This window comes from Hippoglossus stenolepis, chromosome 4, assembly GCF_022539355.2.
Source record: "Hippoglossus stenolepis isolate QCI-W04-F060 chromosome 4, HSTE1.2, whole genome shotgun sequence".
In the NCBI taxonomy this organism is placed as follows: domain Eukaryota; kingdom Metazoa; phylum Chordata; class Actinopteri; order Pleuronectiformes; family Pleuronectidae; genus Hippoglossus; species Hippoglossus stenolepis.
In genome coordinates this window covers 7,694,372-7,718,444 of record NC_061486.1, presented here as the reverse complement: position 1 = coordinate 7,718,444, position 24,073 = coordinate 7,694,372, and the positions used below count along the sequence as shown (strand labels likewise).

At 42.9% G+C, this 24,073-nt stretch overlaps 2 protein-coding genes across 5 annotated transcripts; both read left to right on the top strand.

Annotated features, from left to right (window-relative positions):
* Window positions 1-383: 383 nt before the first annotated feature.
* LOC118106040 (protein KIAA0100) lies at window positions 384-17,270 on the top strand. 3 transcript variants are annotated; one of them, XM_035154166.2, is made up of 40 exons: window positions 384-555; window positions 1,092-1,229; window positions 1,698-1,824; window positions 1,983-2,032; window positions 2,144-2,285; window positions 2,366-2,484; window positions 2,601-2,661; window positions 2,735-2,918; window positions 3,817-3,940; window positions 4,031-4,155; window positions 4,263-4,330; window positions 4,429-4,565; window positions 4,844-4,998; window positions 5,420-5,613; window positions 5,963-6,260; window positions 6,654-6,859; window positions 6,946-7,996; window positions 8,102-8,293; window positions 8,489-8,691; window positions 8,900-9,018; window positions 9,113-9,336; window positions 9,480-9,670; window positions 9,787-9,886; window positions 10,016-10,215; window positions 10,304-10,592; window positions 10,675-10,832; window positions 11,059-11,265; window positions 11,373-11,472; window positions 11,644-11,826; window positions 11,983-12,104; window positions 12,219-12,374; window positions 12,645-12,766; window positions 12,853-13,033; window positions 13,136-13,222; window positions 14,274-14,384; window positions 14,476-14,611; window positions 14,878-15,002; window positions 15,199-15,300; window positions 15,658-15,792; window positions 16,029-17,270. In XM_035154166.2, exons 2-40 carry the CDS (start codon window positions 1,159-1,161, stop codon window positions 16,212-16,214), a joined length of 6,741 nt encoding a protein of 2,246 aa, XP_035010057.2. In that variant the 5' UTR covers window positions 384-555; window positions 1,092-1,158; the 3' UTR covers window positions 16,215-17,270. The 3 variants fall into 3 exon arrangements, with proteins under 3 accessions (XP_035010057.2, XP_035010058.2, XP_035010056.2); XM_035154167.2 differs by having other exon boundaries at window positions 1,089-1,229; window positions 4,880-4,998; XM_035154165.2 differs by having other exon boundaries at window positions 1,089-1,229.
* A 2,554-nt stretch (window positions 17,271-19,824) lies between these two features.
* Window positions 19,825-23,498, top strand: aldoca (aldolase C, fructose-bisphosphate, a). 2 transcript variants are annotated; one of them, XM_035153482.2, is made up of 9 exons: window positions 19,826-20,377; window positions 20,953-21,091; window positions 21,243-21,454; window positions 21,602-21,656; window positions 21,754-21,914; window positions 21,987-22,070; window positions 22,159-22,333; window positions 22,416-22,615; window positions 22,710-23,498. In XM_035153482.2, the coding sequence occupies exons 2-9, from the start codon at window positions 20,980-20,982 to the stop codon at window positions 22,800-22,802; spliced, it is 1,092 nt and encodes a 363-aa protein (XP_035009373.1). In that variant the 5' UTR covers window positions 19,826-20,377; window positions 20,953-20,979; the 3' UTR covers window positions 22,803-23,498. The 2 variants fall into 2 exon arrangements, with proteins under 2 accessions (XP_035009372.1, XP_035009373.1); XM_035153481.2 differs by having other exon boundaries at window positions 19,825-20,377; window positions 21,754-22,070.
* The last annotated feature ends 575 nt before the right edge of the window (window positions 23,499-24,073 follow it).

Sequence of the window (24,073 nt, the reverse complement as noted above, 5' to 3'; positions counted from 1 at the left end):
ATCAGACATTCTCTTATATACAAACATTTTGAAATATGACACATTTCTCCATTATGTTACAACCTGTTTCCTCTAATCAGTGTTGTAAACACTGTTATGTTATTGATGTGTTCAGTCACACGTGGCATCTGTTGCACATCTGTCCGTCCCGGGAGAGGGATCCTCACATCTGGCTCTCTCTGAGGTTTCATCAGTTTAACTCCATGTTGTACTTTTCCCTGATTGTTGTTGAGGGTTAAGAACTGAGGCTGTTGCACCTGAGACAAACTGTGATTTGTGAATATGGGCTGTACAAATAAAACATGATTGACTTGCTGTATTTTCTTCTGCGCCTTTATTAACAGTGTGTGAGTTTGCTGTGTGTGTGTGTACAGCACTGTTACAAATGAATGTCAGTTGTAGGCGGTGATGATCCAGCTCCTCCTGTCACTTCAGTCGTGGACCACGTCGTGTTTCCTGTGTCCGGGAGCAGCACGGAGCTAACAGCTGGATCTGCCCTCGGCTCGGTCACTATGCCGCCGCGTAGAGGAGCCTCACAGCCCTGAGCGTGTGGGGGTAAGTGCGGCTAACTCTCACCTCCCTCCACGGCGGCTAGTTGTCAAAATAGCAACGCTAAGTTAGCTGCAGCGCTAGCATGCTACTATGCTAGCACTGTTTGTGTGTGAGTGTGTGCGACGCGGCGGTTAATGTCTTTTAACTATTTCATGCGTGGTTAGTTTGGGTTAACGACACCAACCGTTGTCAACTAGTCGCAGGTTTGTGGGTTAGTTAACTAAAGGGTAAGTTTAGGTTTAAGTTCGAGGCGCTGCGTGTGGGTGGGGTGGGGGGGGGTAAAGTTGAGCTACGTGTTGTTTGTAACTACACTGTAGTTCATTAACAACGTTAGCACTGCGAGGCTAGCTGCGCTCGTTAGCTGAGGAACACAACGATCGTGAATTTGCATTACAGGTGTTGCATGTGTCAGGTGTGAGTTGTTGGTTGGTGTGCACCAGAGAACACACACAGACACACACACACAGGCAGAAGTTCCTGCTGCTGCTGCTGCGGGTGAAACTGAAGTTAGTTGCATCTCTTCCTCTTTTTGACAGCAGCTGAAGGAGCAGCAGCCAGATGATCACACCCATGTCCGACATTTGGGTGTGAACGACCCGGGACACCATGTCTCTCTTGCTGATCTCCTTCCTCCTGCTCCTGCTGGTTGGGATCGGGCTGCTATGTGTCATCTTCAGGTGAGACCGCTGTGAAGTCTCTACAGGGAACATTGATTTAATTTAGTCTAACAGGGATCTACCTTTTTGTCTGTACAGATCTGAGATGTTTATTAGAAGATATTATTATATGAGTAGTTGCTGCTATCAATATTAACATCTCTACGTCCATATTTATCACTCAACTTGTCTGTCAGAGCTGAAACCTGATGGTGCACAACTGTTCCTGGTCTCTCTCTTCTCTCTCTTTCTCTCCTTCTTTCCTCTTTTCCACCCATCTCTCCTCTTCCCCATTTTTCTCCACTCACCCCAACCGGTGATGCCGCCCACATTAAGTCTGGTTCCAGAGGTTTCTTCCAGTTAATGAGGGAGTTTTTTTCTCTCTCCACAGACGCCAAAGTGCTGCTCATTGTGGGAACTGTGGGGTTTCTTTAGTGTTTTTGAGGTCTTGGAGTTGAATTGAATGTGTGTTTGTCTCGGTGTTGTTAGGTGGCTCATCTGCACCCTGGCTGTGCGATTCTTCCAGACTGCACTCCACGCGGAGCTGAAGATCAAATCAATCGGGCTGTTTTCTGTTCAAGGAGTTAGTATCCAGTTTCACCCCCAGCATACTCTGGTAAGACACTGTTTACATGACATTTATGTCCTGAGCTCAGCTCATACAGTTCCTCTGATCCCACGTCAGGGGTACATGTGTGTGCACTTTCCCATAATATATCAAGGGCCATTTTTGTTTTACTTGGAGAGTGACAACCGTGATTCTTTTTATGGCAGGAAATTGACAGAATATGGATTTCAAGTAAACTTCTAAACCAGGATTTGCCGTAAGTTCCACTGTTTATGTTAAAATTATTTTCTCATTACTTATTTGAGATTTTACATCTATTATTTACCACGTTTAACTGTGTGTGTGTGTGTGTGTGTGTGTTTTTCAGGAGATACCTGGCATTATGTGTCGGTGAAACCAGAGTGAGGTTTGACCTGCAAGCGCCACTGGGCCCTCTGGTAAAGAAGAGCCATGGAAAAAAGTCCGGGAGGATTTCAGTCAGCCCGACGACGCTCCGCTTTCTGTCACAAGTATGGAGACTCACTGACAGTCAAGTCTTTTTCTAAACTGATTTGTAGACGACATCTCATTTTCTGTTTTGTGTTCTCAGCTGCTGTCGTTCCACATCAGCTCCATCAATGTGATGGTGCTGAACCTCGCACTGTCAGAGTCTCTGTGGCACATGACTTTAACAGGCATCACCTTGTTACTTGACCACCAGAGTAAACGGTAATTGCATTTTTTTGCTGTTTGTTGTCTCTGTGGACCACATTCATTTCATTTTGAAAGAATTGTCAGAGCAGGGAAGATGCTACACTTTCATTTTAATCTAACGTTTCTTGCAGGTTAGCGTGGGACTTCTCAGTCGGGCAGCTCAGCAGTAAAGTGCTTAAAAGCAGTCAACTGGTGAGCTATGTTATTGCCTGGGAAATACAAATTTCTGGTTGAACGTGTCTGACTAACGTGCTCTCCACTCTAGGACATATGTTTGGCTGAAGTGGCCTTGAGCCTGCTGCTGTCTGGAGATGTGAGTCTACCAGACATGAAGCCAGGTTGCCTGTCTCTGAATGTGAGGACCCTCATCGCAGAGCTGCATGAGGGACTGTTCCTCAGCCAACTCCTGCTTCCCCCATCTCCCTCAAGGAGTGTTCACAATGCATCAGGTGAGCAAGTGCAGGGTGTGAGCTGTCAAATGTTAAAATATTACAGTTTAATTACAATCCTCTCTCATTTGATATGCTTGATACGCTCCGAGTTAGTAGCCAGAACGATGACCGAGGTGGCACTAATAGTTTTGGTTTTTGCTTTATTCTAAATCGTCTGAGACATTTTGCTGTTTAGTTAACCAGTAAGAAATTGAGGACAAGGTCATATCATACAGGTCTGTTCGACCTTTGTAGGTGCTTGAAATGTCTACATGTTTAATGATAAATAGATTAGCTTTAACCTGCAAAGTCAAATAAAGCAGAAATTACACAATTATTTAAATAGTGAGAAAAAGTCTGTAACATCATTTGAAATAACACAAAATGTAAGTGTGTTTTACAGTTTTTTTTATTATTATTATTTCTTAAAATGTTGTTGTTACCAGTAGCACAGACATGGTTAAGTTTAGCAGTAGTGCTCATATAAATACACATTAACAGTCACAAGGGAAAAGGAGGAGATGACACATAAGCTCAGTCTGGTATTTCAATACAAATATTTTTGGATTATGAGAAACCTAAAAAGCACCATTTCCAGTAACTTTTGACCACAATTCCCAGGATACTTACTGGGATATACTATTTTTATAGGCACAATTGAGCCAATCAAAAGCTGCCTCATTTCTGCCATTTCAGACAGACGATACGTTTAATGCAATAAATTTACCTCTAGTGAAGTCTAAATGATATACACATTGCTAGATATCCCACAAAATAATTTGATTAATGTATTGTACCTCGTTTTTTAACTATTAAACATATTTAGTTTGCTGGTATTCCTGTTATAATACATGATACTACATACATAATATGTAATAATGCCATTTAATTGTATTATAATACTTTTCCCTTTTAGAGATGGAAACTACCAATTTCATCCACACTGAGGCTATGGAGCGGGTTCATCAGCTGATTCCTCACACTGTCAATTTGGAATTTGATAACACGAATGTAACCCTGTCCATGCACAGCCAGAAAAGGTGAGTCAGTCTTTTACCATCTGCTGCCTGCACATATTATTCTGTACATTTTGATTTCCCTAGTTATGGTACTTTTTCCCATCTGCACAGGCACCTGAACTGGACCCTGAAGTCTCTAAAGGTTTCCTATGGACGTGACGATGAGCAGCTTCCTCTTAAAAGCTTCACTCCTGAGCTGAGCTTTCCCCAGAGTAGCCTGGAGCTCGTTCTAGAGGGTTAGTGGACAGCTGGGCACCAGACGTAACGCAGAGAGACTTGGATGAAGGAAAAAGCTATGAATAACATGTCCTTTTCTTTTTTTTTTTTCTTTTTTAATTGGCAGATGGACTTCTCCTCTCTCAGAGCCGGCAAAGAATCCTTTGTTTGAACACACTGAAGACTGCCATGCAGGTCAGGAAGATGCTTGACAGTTACATTGTCTGGTGAAAGCTTCGTAAATGTGTGACTCATAATCTTTACTGATGTGTCTTTTGTTTTTATAAATTTAGGTTACGTCAATTGACATCTCAGGGTCATTCACAGTAAACACTTGCATCATCCACTACCGCCACCAGGAGTTCTCCCATTGGCTGAATCTATTTCCATGGGAACAGCTAATCCACAGGAAAGCGGCAAACAAAAAAAGGTAAGTTTCAAAGGCAAAACTCAAAGGTGTAGTTTGCTTTATTGTAATTAATACTTGGGCTTGGGAAAAGTGTAACCACACATTTTCTGTGGCGTCTTTAAAAGTTGACTGGAATGATTGAGTCTATATTCTGTCACCACTTTGCTTGAATCTCCCACTGCGATGGAAATAATATTTTAATATCTTTTGCTATCTTCTTTTTCTTATCCACGTGTCTGTGTGTGTGTGTGCATCACTCATTTGTATTATTTGTCCCATCATTTTATTCTATTGTTTAGTCCATTAGATTATTTGCCCACCCTCCTTTCCCTCAGGCGCCTCCCTCACCTGGATGCTCCTGTGATGATCACTTCCTCTGTGTCGAACGTTAATGTGTCTGTTCAGCTGGGAGACACAACGCCTTTTGCTCTTGGCTTCCTGTCTGCCAGTGCAGGTACAGTTAAGACTTTCACACACTTGTAACATGAGCGCACATACAAAGGCAAATTATTGTCACATGATATTGCGTTAAAGTATAACCTGAACACGGTGTGATAAGCAGTAGCACTTTATTACTTAACATCATGTGCAAGTCCTGCACTGTTATTACAACAAATCTTCATTCAATAAATCTTCATGGTTTTTATTCTGCAGGCAACTTTTAGGTCAACCTTTTCCAAACAAACTCGATTAGATAAGGCTCTTTGTTCGAGTGCCTTTTAAAAGTTACACATTAACTTATTCTCCTTTTACCACTGTTGACTTTTCACAGCTTTGTGATTCAGAATGACTTCAATCACTATACTGCAGCAAATTCAAATGTTTTTCCTCAAAAGTAGTTTTGTGATACAAGTGTATTCTCTCCATGTCTGCAGAACTGCAACATCTTCTCGACATTAAAGTTGACAAAGAGAGTCCGGAGCCCCAGAACGTTCACCAGCGTGCTTCACTGTCCCTGGACAACTTCTGGTGGAGAGTGGGCCAAGGGTCTCACATCCAACAAGCACCCCACCCTCCTGGTAAACATGTGTGGGGAGAGGCCCTCATTCTAGACTCACTCAGTCTTCAGGTAAGAAACCATAATATTAAGAAGCATTAAGAGACTTGTTTTGTTTTATTTGCAGTGACTCTTCAGATTCATTGTTACAGTTTCTAAATGCATAACCAAAGGTGTCTACTGTATATCCCTATATATTTACACAGCTAAGTCATAGCCTTTTATCAACTACTTTCTCTTTCTCTTTCTATTTCCTATAATTTCCTATAATTCTTTTACATCCCCAAACACAAATTAGATGAAAGACATTAACTCTGCACTGTTTCAACATGTTTTTATGTTAATGAGCCTGTAAGTCAGAGGATTTATTGGCGTACATGATCGATAATGTTCATGTACTTTTAATCCCTCCTTCTTCTAGGGGAGTTTAAACCGACCCCACATGGATCCGGGTAGCCAGTCTCCGAGTCTGAGCTTGGAGTCCAAACTGAAAGGGCTTCAAGTGGAACTTTCAGAGACCTGTGCACTGTGTCTGTCTCGTCTGCTGTCCCTCATTTGTTTCCCTGGTGATGCTGGGCCACAGCTGCCAGATGTGGCCGCAGCGACTCCCTCTACTGATGAAACCGTCCAACGCATCCCGTCCTCACAGCTACACCTGCTTTTTAAACTGGACTGCTGCCTGGAGGATGTCAATGTGTTCACATTCTCGAATCTGGCGGGTAAGAAGTTTCTCACTGAGAGTGTTTTGGATATGCATAGGTGTAGTGTATCAGATGGTGGTTTGCCTGATAAGACAGGTCCTAATTGTACTATTTATATACATCTTCTTTAACGACTACAAGGCAGACATTTATGTGACTGCTGTACAGCTCAAGCTATTAATGACTATTACCACCTGCTCATTTGTGACTTGTGTGACAGTTAAGTGATTGTTGCTATGTTGAAATACATCATAAACAATGAGCAATGAATTTGAAAGAAAAGATTAGAAATTAGAAATGAAAAAGACTTTCTTCTTAAAAATGTCCTCGTATGTTTTCACTATCTTACGCAAAATTCTCTGCTAGCAGTGGATCATCATTGATCTCTTTTTTTTCTTGTGTTTCCTTTAGGAGCTGTGTCTTTGCGGATGGACACCGTGGGAGTCTTGAGCTCTGCAGAGACCTCCACTGTGACTCTACAGGACGTGAGTTTGTCTGTGGTCAAAACACTCGCCGAGAACATGGAAACATGTTGCCCTGCCTCGCAAACCCCTCACCCTGTGTTCAAACTCTCCACGATAGAGTTCTGCTACCACCTCACCACCCACACCTTACAGGTAATCACATCTTTTCAAGTTTTAATTCTCTGGACTAAAATAATGGGTGTGTCAATATACATTTTTTTTTGTCATGTCTCAATCAGGTTCAAAGTGAAGAAGAGCTCACTGTTGAATGGACGCCACCAGACCACATGGTCTTATATCAGCACATGACCGAAGCTCAGGCTTGTTGGCATATGCTCTGTGGAGAGAAGGAAGAGGACGCTGCAGTCACACCTCCAGAGTCTAAAGTTGTGTCAGGGCAAAGAAGAAGGCTGTGCGTGCGTGTGGAACTGGCCTGTACACGTTTGACTGCCCATGTTAGTGAAGAGAACTACATCCTCCTGCACACAGAGGGCCTCTCAGTCTCCAAGCATGACGGCTCCATGCACATACGCTCACCTTCACTGACCTTCGACTTTGATGGCAACAACATCGTCTTCTTTAAAGATCTAGATGTGGAGACACAGGAAGAGATGAGTGAGATGCAGCTGCACAGAGACACTTTCCCTTTCCTCATCACTCCTCACAACCGAGTCTGGGTTCTCACGTGTCCTTCGTTGACTGTCGAGTTCCCATACCAGTACAATTTCTCAGACACCTTTGACAAAGCCATCAGTGTGCAGAAGTGGTTGAAGACTCTCCATCGCTCCCCGGGCCAGGCATCTGCCGTCCAACCTCTGCCTCCGGACCTGGTGTTCAAAATCAGCCAGTTCTCGTTTGTCTTCCTGGATGACGTCTTTGAAATCAAGCTGCGAGACAACTACGAGCTGATGAAGGACGAGAGTAAGGAAAGTGCAAAGCGTCTGCAGCTTCTAGATAAGAAGGTGGCAGATCTTCGCAAGCAGCATGGAGAACTTCTGCCTGCCCGAAAAATAGAAGAGCTGTATAGTTCACTGGAGAAAAAGCACATCGAGATCTACATCCAGCGCTCACGCCGCCTTTACGCAAACACACCCATGAGGAAGTCTCTGCTGACGTGGACTGTGTCAGACTTGGAGCTTGTAGCCCTGGCTGATGAGTCTCTTCATGGGCCGGACAGGGTGAGAGAGCAACTGAGGGACATTGATAAGATCAGTCCCTTCCCCAGAGAAAGTCTCCCCCTGGTGGTCCAGTGGTGCCGTGCAGTCAAGTTTAAACTAACTGCATTTTTGGGTAAGAATAAACTGGAAAATATTTACTTTAAACCCTTTTATAGTGTCATGTTAACACAGCATAGGCAAAATGATTTACTTCTTTGCTGTCATTGCCTTGTGCCAGTGAGGATTCGAGACTTCCCTCGCTACCTGTTTGAGATCCGGGACTGGGAGCTCTCAGGGCGTCTGATTGGGACAGAGCAGGACGGACAGGCGAGAGCTCGTCGCAAAGAGATTGTCCCACTCGGTCAACCATGGGGAGATGTAACAGTCCAAAGGAATATGCCACCACTCAAGTTCTACTATGATTTCAAATGTGAGTTATGGGTATAAACTTTGTGGAAGTTTACTATCACTACCCCTGAACTCTTCGATTTGAATGTGCTGTATCTGCTCATGACTAAAACAATCGTTCAAAAGAAGAAGAAGGGATTAATCATTCTGACATATCATCATAGGAAAAGCACTGGTGTAAATAAACATTAATGTCTCCCATTGAAACTTTTTACAGCAAACATCTCTCTCTACACAATCGTTTGGGGGCCATGTTGGGACCCGGCCTGGACTTTGGTCGGCCAGTCAGTCGACCTCCTGACCAAACCCACAGTTGATCCCTCGCCACCCTTGGCTTGGTGGGACAAAAGTCGTCTCCTGATGCACGGACACTGGGAAATGGACATTGATCAGGCGAATCTCCATCAACTGGCTACAGAGGTAAAGCACTGGACATCTATAAAATAAGTTTGTTTGCAAATTTTGTTAATTCTATGACAAAATATATCTTTATTTACTTTCCTTCATTGTTTACATGTAATAATTTAACACTCTTTTGTTTTAGTTCCATATATTTTGAGCAATGAAGTGGAAAATATATTATTTTTTACTGTGTGCTCAATAATAATATTGAGTCACATTTTTGCAGGACCCTTATAACACAACAGAAAACTTGCACTGGGAATGGAATAAGGTGAACTTTGACTGGAACCCAGGACAGTTTGTTTTTAAAGGAGACTTGGATGTGAATGTCAGGACAGCATCAAAGTAAGTGGAGACATCAGAGGTGTAGTTAAATGCAACCTTTACCCCAATTTGTATAGAATCCTTCACTAATTGAATGTTTTTCTTTCTATACCAGGTATGATGACATTTGTTTTCTACGTCTACCCAACCTGTGTATGACCCTCGACCTCCAATGGCTTTGTCATGGCAACCCCCACGACCACCACGCTGTAATGGTCTGCTGTGCCGATAATGTTGCAGACGTGACCTCAGGACAACCTCATGACTCCTACAGAGCCTTTCGCTCTGAGAACCTCAACCTCTCAATCACCATGGACCTTAACCAGCACTGTGGCACAGGTACATGTCTCTCTATCATACAGGGTAAAAACGGGTCTTTAGAAGCCTGGAATTTATCTTGGTGAACAGTGGTTAAGCCCACTGCACTTAAAATAAGTATTGTATATGTATCTTGTTGTAGAAGTTATATTTTATCTTTGCAGAACCGTGTCAACCGAGAATCCTGCTGTACAGCAGCACTCTGCGCTGGATGCAGAACTTCTGGGCCACCTGGACCGGTGTATCCCGACCAATCTGCAGAGGAAAGCTCTTCCACAGCCTCAGGCCGATCCGCAGGAAGCTCGGTCAGCACTACAAACAGATGTCCTACACAGCCGCCTTCCCACAACTACAAGCAAGTGTTTTTTTTAGGCTTCCCTCCAGTAGCCCAATATAAAATTGCATTCACAGTCATTTTTACGCAGGACATCATGTGCTTTGGGTATTTAATCCATATTGTGTATATTTCAGGTGCATTACTGGGCCTCCTTTGCTCAGCAGAGAGGTATTCAGGTGGAATGCAGCAAAGGCCATGTCTTCACTCGAGGGGCACAGAGACTTATTCCTCAAGGTAAAGATGATGAAGAGATTCAGGAAGTGCAGGGTGTTCATACAGATGTCGCCGATTAGACCAGCAGTGCTTGAAGTGGTTTGTGTATTTTTAATATGGATGCATGTGTGTTTGTTTGTGTTATCTCAGCCGGCACTGTGATGAGGAGGCTGATCTCTGAATGGAATGTGACTCAGATGGTTAGTGAGCTCTCACAGGTGACGGTTCACCTGATGGCCTCCACCTGGGATGAGACGGCCGACCACCAGATCAACGCTCAGGTGAAGAAAACGCACCTGCTCAGCCTGTCGTCCCTCAGCTACCAGCGACAGAGCAACCGCATGGAGGAGGTAAAAGCCCAAAAGGATTCCTCAGATTTAAACTTATTCTTCACCGCCTGTATATATTAATAATCAACATCTTGAATGTTGCTGACAGGAGGTGAACCAGAAGGATGAGACAAATAATTCGTACACTCACAAACTGCGCCTGGTCGACCTGCGTGCTTCGTGGACCACCACCAACAGGAACATAGCGTTTGGCCTGTACGACGGTTACAAAAAGGCATCTGTGCTGAAGAGAAATCTGTCCACGGAGGCTTTGAAGGGTCTGAGGATTGACACACAGCTGCAGACCAAAAAACTCAAACGCACTCCTTCCAACTACTCTCCCACCACAGCTCCCACAACGCCCACAGTCGCTCGGGCAGAGAAGACTCAAAATGAAGGTGAGGAAATTACTTGAACAGGAAAACAGCAGAGTAATTTGAAAAGTCTGTTAACCTCTTCCTTTTCCACCTCATTCTGTAGGAACATCAATGCTCCAGAAGCTAATCGAGGAAACCGACAAGTTTGTGGTGTTTTCAGAAGAGGACTCGGGTGTCAGCGACCAACTGTGTGGCATCGCAGCCTGTCAGACCGACGACGTCTATAACCGCAACTGGTTCATTGAATTAGTCAACTGTCAGGTAGCTACATGGATCATAGCAGTAATTTGTTTTGTTATTGAAGGATCACAAGATCTGCTAGAGGAAAATCCAGGAATTTGGCCTCTGTGATTCACTCAAAATTTCACATTTCTATAAAGATTTCTCTTTGTGGAGTTTTTCTTTCTCCAGACCTGGTGAATTGAATGAAGCTTAATTTGTCTGATTAATCCAGTGTTTTAATCCAGCTCTATTTTGCTTTACCCAGATGATGATGCAAGGCACAGAGACAGCAGGCTGTGTCTTGGTGTCTGCAGCAAAAGCTCAGCTTCTACAGTGTGAGCACCATCCCGCCTGGTACAATGACACCCTGAAGCAGAAGACCACCTGGACCTGTCTGCTGGACGGCATGCAGTACTTTGCCACCATGGAGCCCAACCCATCCGAGCAAGAGGACAGGCAGCTGTGGCTGGAGGTAGGCATGTCTCTCAGTCGTGCAAATTCAACAAGTCACAAACTGATCTAACTTAAATTGTGCTGTGCTTTCTTCGATTTGCCATTATTGTATTATGTTGTGTGCAGGTGAAAAACATCGAGGAACACCGGCAGCGTAACCTGGACTCTGTGTTGGAGCTGATGGAAAGTGGCCAGGCTGTGGGAGGAATGGTTTGCACCACCACAGGTAGTCACAATAACCCACTATTCATTTCTTAGTACATGTTACAGAATATACAAATACAGCTATAAAAATAACTGCCTGCCACATCTATTTTTTTCATCGTATACCTGCAGACTGATTTTGATTCACTGAATTGTTGTTTACTGTGACACTTGTCCTTTTCAATAACTGTAGATTGGAACCAGCCAGCTCAAGTGAATGAGGCTCAGCAGGTTCAGCGCATCATCTCACGCTGTAGCTGCCGGATGCACTACATCAGTTACAGTCACGACATTAACCCGGAGCTGGCCACGCAGATCAAACCACCAGAGCTGAGGAATGACCATGAGAAAGAGGACCTGCTCAAAAAACAGGCTGGTATGTTTCGAGTGCATTTGGTTTCTTGTGGGGAAAAAAGGAAAGCTCCCCATTTTTCAGAGAGGAATCTTGCACAAATTGTAATGTAGAAAGAAAATGAGATTTTAACTGTCACTGTTATTATGCATGAGGTCTAAAAATAATTATTTTTTCCAGGGGCTGTGGACACCTTCACCCTCATTCACCATGATCTTGAGATATCCACTAACCCTGTTCAGTACGCTATGATCCTGGACATTGTCAACAACCTTTTGTTGCACGTGGAGCCAAGACGCAAAGTAGGCTTGACCATCAGTTGTCTAATCCTCCCAATTTATAGAAGATTTCCATGTCTTTACCAGTGTTTCAGTTTTGCTCATTGTGTGTTTTTATGCCCTGTTCATGCTGTCCAGGAGCACAGTGAGAAAAAGCAGCGAGTCCGTTTCCAGCTGGAAATTTCTAGTAACCCAGAGGAGCAGCGCAGCAGCATTTTGCATCTCCAGGAGGCCGTGAGGCAGCATCTCGCTCAGATCCGACGCCTTGAGAAGCAGATTTACTCCAACATCAGGGTGAGCCTCTCATTGCTCTACTAGAATATAATTCACCCTCTTCTGAGTGAGTTCTGCTGTTATTTAAAACTCATTGTTGTTTTCAAAGTTTTCAAATGACATTGACCGCACTGCATTTAGCTCAAAAAGTAAATGAGCAGAACAGTTAGGACAATTTGACAGCTAAGCATTATTGTGAAGAATCTGGGTATGAAATCTAAAACAAATATGTTCAAAATTCCACCAGGTCTGCACTTAAATAAAAATGAGTTCCCCCTCTTCATCCTGCAGGCACAACCCGAGGAGCTGAGCAGTGATGAACTAATGGAGATCAACACCCGACTACAGAACCAGCTAAACCAGGAGAAGAATGACATGCAGATGAAGAGTGAAGAGCTCAACATTCTTATCAGGTCTCACATCAGCGCTCATACACAACCAGTGCTGTAGAGATGTGGAACACGTGTAAAACAACACACATTTTCTTTCTGTCCTCCAGGTGTTTTAAGGACTTCCAGCTGCAACGTGCAAACAAGCTGGAGCTGCGTAAGCCCCCAGAGGACGTGAGTGTGGTGAGGAGAACAGAGTTCTACTTTGCTCAGGCCCGCTGGTGTTTGACTGAAGAGGACGGGCAGCTTGGTATCGCTGAGCTGGAGCTGCAGAGATTCATGTACAGCAAGGTGGGCTCAGCAAACAGCTACAGCAGCAACAACGATGAGATTTTTCTTTTTCAAATATCATTCTTGATGTTCACCACTGTTGTGAATACTTTGTCCTCACAGCTGAACAAGTCTGATGACACGGCCGAGCATCTTTTGGAGCTTGGGTGGTTCACAATGAACAACCTGCTGCCCAATGCAGCATACAAGGTAAATAACTTAATGATAATAAATAAATCTTTTACATTCCAAACGTGTATGAAAAGACCCCAAATGATCACTGTATGCAGATCACTGTAACCGAATTATTTAAACACCATTTGTATAGTAACAATTCTATCCCAAGCTTTTTGATCCATAAAAACAGTTGATCACTATATGCGTGATCACTATAACAGGTTTCCAGTGAATAATAATTTTTTATATTTATTTATCGAGGTTGGAGTATTCAGTGGTTTTGTACTGGACTGCATTTCATTCGTATTTCTCATGTTTTCCCTCCTCACGTTTATAAAACATTAAAAAAACTACCTCAGTGTAATGCAGTTCGGTTCAACACCACTGAAAACTACAATTTCAATAATAAACATATGTGTACAGTTAAATTGACACCTCTCTGACGGTGTCAATCAAAATTAATTGCATTACATTTCTCACATGTTGTTAAAAAAAACGTGGCTTATATATGTGCAAAATAGCTGAAAATGCAGTGTTAACTCACATTTGACTCTCTGCCTGGTTTCCTCTGTGCAGCGTGTGAGGGTATGTACACTGTTGGTACAGGGACAAGACTGATGTCTGTGTCGACTCCATCTTGTTTGTACAGATGGGATCACTCTTTCATATTTAGTGTTGCATGCAGGAATTCATTGATGCATGTGCGAACAAGGACTCATTACAAGTGCACTCACAACCTCATAGTTGTTTTTCCATTCTGTTCTTTTTATCTTTAATTATTTGTGGTGTTGACATTTTTTTCTCCAAAAGTACACCAAACTAGAATATGCACGAACCAAATTGCACTCACTCATAGACGTCACCTAATTATGCCTGATTGTTTTCATCAAGATCCATGAATTATTCCCTGGGAAATCAATGAAAATATCTCACAACGTTAAAGACAGGGGAAAGAAAATCGACGCCCAAATTGAATGCGTTTCCTCGGCGCATGTCTCATAGGAGGATTTTACAAGGACCAGCAACTTGAGCTTCTGATATGACGATGATGCTGAAGATAAAATAAACTCTTTTGTATTTCTAGGTCGTACTTCGTCCTCAGAGTAACTGTCAGTCAGGACGCCAGTTTGCCCTGCGGATTTTCAGTAAAGTGCGCCCCCCTGTGGGTGGAATCTCAGTGAAGGAACATTTTGAGGTGAGGAATTTCACATGCAGCTAATCTGAAATGTGTAGATTGTATTTTAAAGATTCTTCTCTTCTAATGACCAAAACCTTTTCGTCTTCAGGTGAATGTGGTGCCTCTCACCATCCAGCTGATGTACCAGTTCTTCAAAAGAATGATGGGATTTTTCTTCCCCGGAAGAAATGTAGAGGAGGAGGAGGTCACTGATGAGGAAGACAAATTCAGATTGGTTACTACTGGTATGGTTTTATCGACAGTGGAATTATGACACAAGTAAACTGAGTCGCACCTCGATGTCTGTGTGTGATCACAAGCCTGCAGACTTGTGTGTTTGGTGTTGAATTGCTCTCAACAGTGTTATGTCATCGCTCTGAGCTATTAAAGGGCGCTGGGACTTTGTCTGTGACCTTGAGATATGTGTGAGAGGCTCAGAGGGAGTTTAAGGTGTAGGGTGCGGAGTCACCCAAAGGCCACAGTGCTGATGTCAATGCGGTCTGTGTCCCAGGTATCCCTGTCAAGTCTCGACAGTCGTCAGAGGACACCATGGGCGCTATGGGCCCCAGCAAAGGTGTCACCCAGGGACTGAACCGCTCTGCTGGGGTCAGGAGGTCATTCAGGAAACCTCCAGAGGTACTCTTTGTTTTTTTGGTTCATTGTGTTTAGGTCCAACAACACAAAATTAAGAATAACATTTTTATTATCAATACTTAGTTTTTTGTAGTTTTAGTAGCAAAAGAACAGTTTTCACCATGTAAACTACATGTAGTAAAAAACTGAGGATATTATTCTTGCACGATAATAAATCATTTTATTTTCCTCCCACCAGCACCCTGTTGATGACATTGACAAAATGAAGGAGCGAGCTGCTATGAACAACTCCTTCATCTACGTCAAGATTCCACAAGTGCCCCTCTGTGTCAGCTACAAGGTGGGTTCCTCTGCGCAGCATCAGTTACTGGGGGTTACTCACGCACATCTTACAGAGCAGGGCAGATGTTGAGCTGAATTCTGCCTCCCTGCTGAGGAAGGTAAAAACTTTATGGATGTGAGAGAGAATGAGTGATCGGGGGCAGAGAGCACTGCAAACATCTCTACAATGAAGCAACAACAAAACAAGAAGTTGTGTTATATGTAAAAAAGTGTGTTTCATGAAACTGTGGCAAGACAAATATGTGTCTGATGTTGAATTCCCTTTCTGATTAAGTCAAGATCCTTTTCTTGTCCCAATCAGATCATGGGTTCATGTTAAATCCCTGTTTTATTGTGAAATGTCCGTGTTCCTCAGGGAGAAAAGAGCAGCGTGGACTGGAAGGACCTGAACCTGGTTCTGCCTTGTTTGGAGTATCACAACAACACCTGGACGTGGCTCGACTTTGCCATGGCTGTGAAAAGAGACAGCCGGAAAGCTCTTGTAGCACAGGTACACAAAACTGCTCTCTGGATTCCTCTCCCCCCTCTAGTTTAAATCCACATGATCTGTTATTTAAGGCAAACACCTTGTTGTGGTATGTTATTTAAGATTTAATATCAGTGTAATGTTTTCAGTTATTTTATTTGCCATTGCCAACAATGTCCAGGAGGAGAAAATGCATATATTTTCCCAGACACTGAAAAGTTTTCTTAAGAAAGTCGTCTCTTTTGCTTCCTCTTGCCCAGATGATAAAAGAGAAGCTGCGTTTGAAGCCGGCCGCGGGCTCGGACATGCGGGGGAAGGCGTCTGAGGGGAAGTCGGACAACAGCCTGCAGCAGCAGGAGGAGGACGAGAAGGCGCGGCTCCTCATCGGCCTCAGCGCTGCAGACAAGAGCTTCAGTAAAAAGAGCATCTTCAGTCGACGCAAGTGAACCAACAAACACTCAACACATTTCACACCGAGCCAGAGCTCAACTGGACGATCCACCACGGACCCTCAGAATATCAGCCTGTCTCTTTGAACCACAAGGAAAAGTGAGTGGAACATTTCAAACTGTTATTGAGAATAGTTTACTGTATCATATGAGCCTGCTGAAGTTAAAGACTTTTATTTTTCACTCCTGAGATTTGAATTTATGCCCAAAATCCCTGAGAGGGAACTCCGCACCAGGAGTAACACGGTGCCATTTTGACCAAATATATTATCTTATCTTCTTTATTTGTGTGCCATCAAAAGTCTCTGCATTTCAAACACTCTGCAACTTTGAAACTAGTGACCCCTCAGGTTGTAGTGAATGTAGCGGGGGAAGATTTACAGTATGTAAGTAGCACTTCACTGTTACTGTTCCGCTGCTTCTGTAATACTGAGAGCAACTGTTCCTGCTGGTTCAGGAACTCACGCTAGCTCAAGAACTGGTGGAATAACTAGGACTCGAATGAAAGCACCTTCATCGCTGTCAGCTGTAAAACTTAGACTTTGAAATGTCATCAATAAATATATCAATATGTTTTAATAAAGCTTATAGAGGTTGCTCGAGGCTGAATGACTGTCACAGACACGAAGGCCTTTTCCCATCAAAGAAAACCCCTCAGCTCGCTGTCTGACTGTATCCTCATCTCAGTGCAATACATCCCTAACAGCAGCTGAAACGTTTTCATGTCGTATCACGCGGTGCTCAGATATCGTGGCAAACAGAAATATGCTGCCGCTAATCGCTGAGTGTATGTTTTTGTAATTTTGTCACTAAAGCACTTTTTATGCAAAGTATTTTGATATTTTTGTAATTATGGTTGTTTTGCGTTAAATTACTTGTATAACTGCGCTGCTAAGCTTTGTTTATTTCACTCCCATTTCTATTAAGAAGAAGAAAATATGCTCTAAACATTTCAATGAAAAAAGGATGATATCACAAACGCAGACGCGTTAATGTTTCTATCGGCTCTGTGGCTTATTGTTTATCGGTCAATAAAAGTGTTCTAGTCTCTCAGTGTTTGTGATGTTTTTTGTGCAGAATCTAAATAAAGGGGCTGGTCTGGGAGTTATAGTAAATTTAAGTCCTAGTAATAAAGTCCTAGTGTCATAGTTTTCTCTCTCCTCTTCTCCTGTCCTGATCCTCTGTGTTGCCCACCTCTGCTCCCACAGTAAAGTCACTGTTGTAGAGCCATAGTTCCTCCAGTATGATCATAAATACCCGCACTGGATAATGAAGAGGTACACTGCCATCTAATGAGGGCGCCGGGTGAAGCTCACATCTGCAGTAGCTGCACAAGTTTAGAGTGTTTTTACCAACTATTTATTTATATCCATCCATTATTTAGGTGAAGTCCATGATTCTTATTTTTTCTATGACTATAATAAACTGTCTGTAAATGGGTTTTAGAAGAACTTGCAGAGTGTTTGCTATTATCCAGGTCACCTTCGAGTGTCTGACTTTGCGCTCCCACGTCGCCTGAAACGAGGAGGACGAGCGTTTACAACATGTGGGACGCTTCAGTACATGGGTGATGGTTTGGTCTAATAAATGAAAAGTGTTCCTCTGGAGAATAATCTCACTGAAAGGAAATAATCGTTTGTGGCCGATTGAGCTCCAGTGTTCAGAGGACTGGTTCGCTGGGGCAGTTTGGTTTTTCTCTTGTTATAAACAGAACATTGACGGAACAACACAGATTAAACAATATAATAAATCAAGATTAGGACAAATAATGAGAATCTGAGGGGACAAGAAAGTAGTTCTGTTTTTATTCAGTGTGGATGATTGTATTAAAGCTGCGTCTTTGCTTATTACTGCATCACTGTCAGAGCCCCACCTGTGTTTTGCTCCCATCGGAGTCAGTTGACCCAGTTCTGAACGTGATGCACCTGTGATGTGATTTACATAAAACTGTTTGTGTTCTCAGAGGCTTTTTCCCCAGAAACATGTTCGTTCTTGTTTTCCACTGTTGCAGCTTTAGACACACGTCTGATTCCTGCTTTTTATTGTTCTTTTGATGTATTAATCGTCTTTTGTTTCCAGTTTTGGTCTCAACAGCTCCTGTGGTAGTCTCTGTTGTTGTCACTGGTGACAGGAGAGGTGAGGGCACATTAAATATCTATCAGCTGTTATGACACTGTGTCAATAACTGCTCTCTAACCAGAACCACCTGTTCTCTGAATGTCCAGACTTCACAGTTGAGACATTTCCTTTGACAGATGAGCACATTTCATCTCCTGAAGACAATGAGCTGTCTTTGAAAGCTCTGATAAACATATTAGATGTATGCTTTCGCCAAACCATTTAAATGTGTTATACGATACAACACGTGCGAGCTGCAGAGTTTAAAACAATCTCACCTCAAGGTCGGCAGCTGTTCTGGACCTTTCAGTCGTATCACATGATCTTCCTGAAGCAATGAAGTAAGGTGCCTTGTCATGAAACTGCAGAAGATGCACATTTAGGTATAATAATGTATTTCAAAAGACTCTGGAGGGTCAGAGATTGCAGTGTAAAGTAGATCACTCCTGCTCTTGTACCTGGATACATTATGGCCAACTTGGGAGGACCTATTTATACGAGCACTCACAAATCCATGGAGGACGACCTTAATAGGACAGAAAATTGAGGATCAGATAAAGTCTTACCATTAAATGTTTTTTTAATTGGGTAACAGAGAAAAGAAATTGTGGCTCCCTGCGGAGGCGGCCACGCATAATTGCAGTGAAGTCAGGTGTCTATTTAAAACTGTATCAGCTGAATGGGAGAGCACCAGCTCCTCCTCGGGCTGCTTCCTGACACTGATTCCCTCTCAGGCCCTTGTCTTAGACAGGTCCTCCATGTCTGTGTGCTGGCTGCATCGTGGCAGGCAGTCCAGTGACCCACATCTAGCTTCAGAGGCCCACTGACCCACAATGGTGAAGAGAGGAGTCCCCTGAAATACCCCGAGCCGTCCCACCGAGTCGAACGTTGCATATGGAACACACAACAGAAACCAGGCCTCTTCCTGAACGTGTACTGCAAAGATGCACATTCAACAACTTCAGCTACGCACATGAATTCAACAGAGTCTTTGTGTTTGTAGCTTTCAGCCAGAGTCAACATGTCCATTATACAAACAGTGAAAATGTTTTTTTCTGAGCTGGTTTTGATTAATTCAGGACACAATACCACCTTCACTCACATTGACTGGAACCTGGAAATTATTTGTATTTCTGACACGTTTATTCTTTTTCAGTTTAAAGCTCAAAAAGAAGCCGCCGAGTGCACGAATTGCTCCGAGACTCAAACGCCCCTGTGAATTTGAGGGTAAAGACCAAATTATCTGGAGACTCCAAACCGTCCTCGGGGCAGCTAATTAAAACTGAAATAGAACGCCACAGGATATGGTGAAACGCCAAAATGAGGTTGAGAAAAGGGGGTAGAGGGTTCTGGAAAAAAAAAACATTAATTTTTTTCACAGTCAGCCTGAATATAAAAGTAAATGTGTTAATGTTATTTTCATATTGGAGTTTGTGCTTCAGAGTTCCTACCCTCAGGAGTAAAAGACTCCTCTGTCTGTACCGTGATTAATATGATGAATTTGAGAACAAAAAAATGACACCAGCTCTGTTTTTCTTGCACTCTCGTCTTAGTCTCCATATGTAGTGATCCTGTGTTGTATTGCATTGGACCTGCCATCTGTCTTGTTTTTAATGCCGTATGAAGGTTTGTATATATTTTAACCTCTGTCTGCAACTCAGCTTCCCTCAGATGAGATAATAAATTTGACTTGACAGTTTATATCAAAAGGTTTAAGCCGCAAAATAACCATCCTGTAGATGGATTTACAACCCTGATTGAGTTTGTCATCGCAAAGTGATGGAAGAAATTGGAAAATTGTCAAATCCATGTGAAAAAGAAGCAGCTGCACAACAAAAAATAAAATCTCAACATTTAAATAGAACAATGAATCATCAAGATTTGTTCTCATTTGGGTCAAAGGTGGGTGTACAAGCTCCGCCCAGGGGGGTCGGCTTATGAGGTGTGACACCACTGAGCTGGATACAAACCAGAGCTGACAAGAGAGACTCCATCAGTGTTCGTCACCTCAGTGGACGGGACACGTTTGATTTCTCTATCAGGTAAGATCCTTCACTGCTCGGGCTCATACCTCAGCTGTCTCTTCTACATGTAGGATTATCTCACTGACTTCACTGGCTACATCCATATTCACCTACATCTGACCATTAACCTGCATCTGACTCTCGACTCTTAACCTGTAGGTCTTAGTCGATGTGAACAGAACAATGGAGACAACAAGAGGCATCCATGAGAATTGAAAGCAGATTTCATATTTTTAATTTGCAGCAAGATGCAGTTTTTTACTTGCAGCAAAAAAAAAAAGATTTTGATGGTACTTTGTGGATAGTGATTGGTTTAATTGAAGATCTATTGTCTTTCCATCATCAAATAATGATGCACTTAAAGTTTTAAAGTTCACCAAATCTGCCGCGTGGATTTCCATGTTTTCAGTCCTGCATCTAGGTTCACTCGGCATAACTCAACTGAAAAGGACCAATTTGTCTCCGCTTTCATTAAAGAGATAGAATCTGCAGGTTTCTTGTATCCTAACAAACTTCATAGAGGGATGCCATCTGTTTTTTTGGGGGTGTAAATCTGTGCATAATATATATCATAAGATCACATCTTCTACCAGAGGCTGTAGGAGAGTCAGACACTCAAGATGACGCACCAGTTCCCCGCGCTCTCCGAGGCGCAGAAGAGGGAGCTGCATGAGACTGCTCTACGCATAGTTTCTCCAGGGAAGGGCATCCTGGCTGCAGATGAGTCTGTGGGTCTGTTGAACTCAGTTTCTTCCTTTTCTTTACTCTGTGGAAAACACCATTCATTCTACACTGACCCAATCACATGTCAGTTCTGTCACTTATTAAAAACATCCAGGAGCATCCGTGTTAACTTCTCATCTGCACAATGTGTGGCCTGCAGGCAGCATGGCCAAGCGGCTGGCCCAGGTGGGAGTGGAGAACACGGAGCAGAACCGCAGACAGTACCGGCAGATTCTCTTCAGTGCGGACGATCGCATCAGCAGCTGCATTGGCGGCATCATCTTCTTCCACGAGACGCTGTACCAGCACTTTGACAACGGGGTCCCCTTCGTCAAGATGATCCGGGACAGGGGGATCCTGGTCGGTGTCAAGGTGAGACAGTTCCAAATGATTTAAATTTGGTGTGTTGTCCCAAACAGGTTGATTTTTGCTTAAAAAGACATCATCACAGTAATGAATTCCGAATTATTTGATGTTTCTGTATATAAGAACTTAAAACTGTTGTCCTGTATATCTCAGGTTGACAAGGGCGTCGTCCCCCTGGCAGGAACTTTTGGGGAATCCACCGCACAGGGTCAGACAATAACACTTTTGATTGCATTATTTCCCCCATGGCAATTCCCATTTCAAGACAGTTCAGCATTACATCTTTGCACAAACCTCTTCCCCAGGTCTGGATGGTTTGTCGGAGCGCTGTGCACAGTATAAGAAGGATGGAGCCCTCTTTGCAAAGTGGCGCTGCGTGCTGAAAATCAGTGACACCAATCCATCCAAACTGGCCATCACAGAAAATGCAAACGTTCTTGCACGGTACTCTAGTATCTGCCAGCAGGTCAGGATCCACTATTACAGCTTGTCTATGTATCTTTGTGGCCATTATTCTGATATTTCTTTTCTCCGTCAGCATGGTATTGTGCCCGTCATAGAGCCGGAGATCCTGCCTGACGGAGATCATGACCTGAAACGCTGCCAGTACGTCACTGAGAAGGTTGGTTTTGTTCTTCTTGTGTATGGGTGTATTTTACTTTAAGAACTGAGACGGAGGAAGGGAGAGAGTAATCTTCTGTGGATCTCAGGTCCTGGCTGCCGTGTACAAAGCCATGTCGGACCACCACGTGTACCTGGAGGGCACCCTCCTCAAACCCAACATGGTGACACCTGGACACAGCTGTTCGACCAAGTACAGCCCGGAGGAGGTTGCTATGGCGACCCTGACCGCCTTGCGCCGCACCGTTCCCCCGGCGGTCACAGGTGAGCTGTGGACTTCACACAGAAATAAATCAAATCTGCTGAGACAGAGGAGAGTGAGTGTATATTTTCCTGCTCGCTGTAGGAGTGGCTTTTCTCTCGGGCGGTCAGAGCGAAGAGGAGGCCTCTGTCCACCTCAACGCCATCAACAACTGCCCCCTGGCCAAACCCTGGATCCTGACCTTCTCCTTTGGCCGAGCCCTGCAGGCGTCCGCCCTCCGAGCCTGGAGAGGCCACAAGGAGAACGAGAAGGCCGCCACTGAGCAGTTCATCAAGAGAGCAGAGGTAACTTCTGTTCACTTGTATTAATCCAGTGATGGGATCCTGTGTCTCCTGATCTGTGTTCGTCTGCTTTTTTTCACGTCTTCTCTGTCCACAGGTGAACAGCCTGGCATGTCAGGGGAAGTACACAGGTGGAGAAAACTGTGGTGAAGATTACCAGCTTATTTATGGATCCTGTTATGCATACTGAACAATAAGAGAAGCCACATTTACGTTAGCAGTGTGTTCTTTCATTGTCGTGATAAAACATTTCACAGAGGTGGTGTAATGTAGCTTCTAGATACAATATTTCTCATGATGATGTTACATGGAAACAAGTGACAGCGGATTTGACTTGACAACTGAGGACAATCAGAACATGGCCTTGGATATTTAAAATAAATGATGAAAGATGTTTGCTTTACATTTGTGATGGATAAACAGTATGGTCTTGTGCCATAACTAAAGCTTTATGATCCTGCATTAAATACTTAGTATCACTATTACCAACTGGCCATGTCCTGTTGGTTAATTTAAATGAAGCTGCAGAACAATATTAGTTTGTATCACAGCAAAATTAAATATCAGATGAATTTCTGATGTAGAAACCCCCATATGTTACTTGGAAGTTTATTCAAGTTGTGAAAAGCTGATGCGAGTGTGTGTGGATTTTTTTTCTTGTTTATTTTAACTTTTTATTTAGCTGTGACCATGCACTCTTAGAAATACTGCACCAGAATTAGATTCAGGCTAATTTTCATCTGGAAGTCCTTGGGCAAAAAAGTAGGTTACACAATAAAATACAACTCTGTGATTATTGTGCGTTATCATTCGAAAGAATACTCTTTATGCCCTAAAGTCTAAATGAAATAGTTGAAATGAATGTATTCAAACAATAAATCAGTGCTCTGGCAAAGTCTGATATTGTGTCTTTGTGCTTTAGTCACTGTGCAGATTTAGATTATCAATATGTGTTTTTAAAGATAGTTACCCAGCAGTATACAAGTATATATGTATGTTCAAACACATTTACCAGTGGAAATAATAAAGTTACATGTACACTATTCCATCAGTGATTATAAATTGACATTGTTATTCAAAATTCAATATTTACTTTTTGTACTAATACACGAGTACAATACATTATCATATTGCCACTACTTAAAACCTGAGTACTTCTTCCACAACTGAGTAAATACACCAAAAGACTAGTTTTTATCTGCGGAAAAAGAAATTGAAAAGATTGCATGTTTTCAAATGAGGTCTAGCTTTTGTTTTTCAAAGTAACGCGTTCATCTAAGACACGTGGGAAAAGATAAATCCTTCAAATAACTGGGTACAACATCCCATTGTGATGAAAAAAGGAATAAAACAAACATGTCATCAATCAAGTCTGTCAATTCAATATTTACTTTTTTACAGACATTATAGAATCTAAAATGTATTTATACGTATATTTTGTAGCCCACACACAATTACTAT